Genomic DNA, 2,930 nt, shown 5'->3' with positions numbered 1-2,930 from the left:
TTCAGTTTAACATGTGTAGGGCTCAAACAATTAATCATATTAATTATTGAAATAACTATTGAAATAATGGTCAACTAATTTAGTAATCAATTGTTAACTGGAGTATAGAGACTGAAAAACATGCGACCCACTCACAGCAGTAATTATATCAACATTAAAAAATAAAAAACAGAAACATTTTGCATTTAGGATAGAAAAAAATGTCATTATTTATCCAGAACTCCTCAATGGAAAAGTTTGAGATTTACCTGGTTTTAATTTCATAAAGTCTTCTTTAAAGAATCTTTGGCTATCCGATTATTAATCGATTTAATCTAAAAAACTTATCAACAGATGAATCGATTTGCAAAGTAATTGTTAGTTCCAGCTCTAGAAATATCAAACTCATAGAGCTGCATTTTGACTGATTCTTTATTACAGCGCATAAAAAAATTTAAAATCGGTAACTCAAAACTACTGAATTAAGATTTTTAATTATACAGAAGTGCCTGGCGATCATTTTCTTTATGCACTGTAAGGCTTTGTACACTTAGTATTTAGTTGGGCCCTTTATTACTGGAGTCACTGGATCAGCTGATGACACATATGCAGAGATGTTTAGGAAACTTTGGTTGCTTTGCTAGAGAGCGTTAGTCATGGTCAGCTTTGAAGCCTGCTAACATTTCTCCATAGATTCTGTGTGAGGTTTAGTTTTATGTGAGGGTGGGAGCTGATCAGCACAATGAGCAATGCTCCCAAGTCCTGCTTTTAAAATAAATTCAGTTTTTCCATAAAGCTTTACACTAGAAAGAAGCTCAGTGCTCCGAGGTCTCCTGCCACACAGTTGAACTGACTTTGGACTTGATAAATATCCAGTTATGAGCTTTAAGCCACAATCATAATTGGAAGTAAAAAGCTTGAAAGGTTTATTAGTTTATGAACAAATATGAGTTTCCATTCTAAACTGAATTATTAAAGTAGACCAACTTTTCAGTTAACTTCCAATTTATTTAGATGTATCAGTCAATTCAACCAAATGTTTTCTATTTCTGTTTTTTTGGTGGATTCAGAGATCAGTCAGGAAACTGCAGTGAACCCCGTGGACATTGTGAGCACCCTGCAGTCACTTCAGATGCTGAAGTATTGGAAGGGGAAGCACTTAGTTCTTAAACGACAGGTAAGATCAACTTTTCTTTTCATTTTCCATTTAAGCATAAATAATAAAATGACTTGCTAGGTTTGTATTCCAACAGTTTAAGCACCGCCTGCTGCTTTTGTTCTTTTTAGGACCTGATTGATGAGTGGAAAGCCAAGGAGATCAAACGAGGTAACAGCAACAAAACTATCGACCCAAGTTCTCTAAAATGGACCCCTCCCAAAGGGACATGAGCACAGGATCCTCAGGCTACTAAAAAAACTAAACTTCACTACCAGCCTCGAAAACCACAAGTAGCCTAAGACCTTCGACTCGTCTACGAAGATCAGTGTTACATTTCTTTTACATTTGTATCCAGATCATTTCTTTTATTTTCCTTTATATTTTAGCTTCATGAGTTTAAGCATTTAAAGCTAGAGAAAGCTGTCTTTGTTTTTTTAACAGGCCTTTGTCTTTGTTGTGAATGTTAGATGAACTGAACTAGTGCGGCGCAGAAACACAAATGTTCTGCTTTGCTCACAAAGCGATGGAATACATAAAGACATTTGGAAGCATTTCCAGGTTTCTTTTTTTATTTCTTTCAAATGTTGTGCATCATGAAGATGGTTATTCCTGTTTTGGCATGATCAAAAAAAAAAAAAAAGAAGCAGGGTTAAATTTTTTACTAAAAATATTTTTTATAGTCTTTGGCTGGTGTAAACGTTGTATAGATGTTTTGTTTTTCCCTTTAAGTCTAATTAGTATGAGATGTGTATCCATTCCTTTAGGGGACCTGCCAAATAAATAACATAAAAAAGATGAGATTTTTCAATTTGCTAAAGTCAAAGTAACACAACCTCAGGTTTTTGTACAGCTGCAATCATACCTTGCTTGGACGGTTTCTCTGGATCGTGGATCTCCTCGGTTGTTACATAAGGAATCACTGCATTAAGCGGCTCTGAAATAAACAAAGCATTTAAATGGGACCACATTTTCTTTGTGATTTTCATTGCTTCTCTCTACTCTTCCTTTTTTTGGAAAAACATTAATTATAGATAAAGCTGTCTTGATATTTTGAACTATTGTTAGCTCACCTTCACTGGAAACACTTCTTCCCATCAGGCCCACAAATGCCTCCCCTTTATTTCCTAGAAGGATGAAATAGGATCTTTCTAAGTACTCACTTTTTGTAATTATTTGGGGAAAAAATAAGGAAAGTTTTAATCACTCACTCTTTTTTGCTTGAAATTGTATCTTTGGCTCTGAAGGAGAAAAAAAACATGTATTACACTGCAAAAATGATTTAGAAATAAGTAAACATTTAAAATACTTAAGATAATTAGATACTATCCACTTGAAGAAAGAGACTGCAGTTTTTTTTCTTAATTTGAATGTAAATTGTCTCGTTCCATTGTAAACTGTCTCACCTCCTCAATTTAAGAAAAACTTAATTATTTTGATAAAAATTAGATAATTGAGATTTCCATATTTTTCTCTATAAACACAGAATTAAACAGATTATGCAGGATGTTAGTTGAGGCAGGGATGCTACCTGCTCTTCTTCCCATCAGCCCATAGAAGCGAAGGGCTTTCGATCTTTTCATCAGAGTTTCTAGAGGGCTGATCAGACGTTTGTCGACAGACTCGTCCTGTCAGGAAAATTAATACTGGTTCAAGGATTTTCCCATTATTACTGCAAGAGTCTCCAAATAATGTGCCAGGTAAAGCTCTTACCTGCCAGTGTGTGGACAGCTGCCGCTCCTCTTCGGTAGCACTAGTCCATCCTTTAGAAGTTTGCACGAGCACACAGAAAGTC

General features: G+C 35.1%; 1 protein-coding gene across 1 annotated transcript in view; it reads left to right on the top strand.

Moving 5' to 3' along the window:
- The window catches only part of kat7 (K(lysine) acetyltransferase 7), a 10,225-nt gene extending 8,125 nt beyond the window's left edge, over nucleotides 1–2,100 (top strand). The window contains exons 13-14 of the mRNA XM_015393082.1: nucleotides 1,050–1,156; nucleotides 1,267–2,100. Of these exons, the coding sequence (XP_015248568.1) occupies nucleotides 1,050–1,156; nucleotides 1,267–1,368 (209 nt within the window). The 3' untranslated portion in view covers nucleotides 1,369–2,100. The remainder of the gene's footprint in view (nucleotides 1–1,049; nucleotides 1,157–1,266) is intronic.
- Nucleotides 2,101–2,930: the final 830 nt, after the last annotated feature.

The sequence above is a fragment of the Cyprinodon variegatus genome, unplaced genomic scaffold, assembly GCF_000732505.1.
Source record: "Cyprinodon variegatus isolate N-32 unplaced genomic scaffold, C_variegatus-1.0 Scaffold624, whole genome shotgun sequence".
In the NCBI taxonomy this organism is placed as follows: domain Eukaryota; kingdom Metazoa; phylum Chordata; class Actinopteri; order Cyprinodontiformes; family Cyprinodontidae; genus Cyprinodon; species Cyprinodon variegatus.
This window is presented reverse-complemented; position numbering and strand designations above follow the sequence as displayed.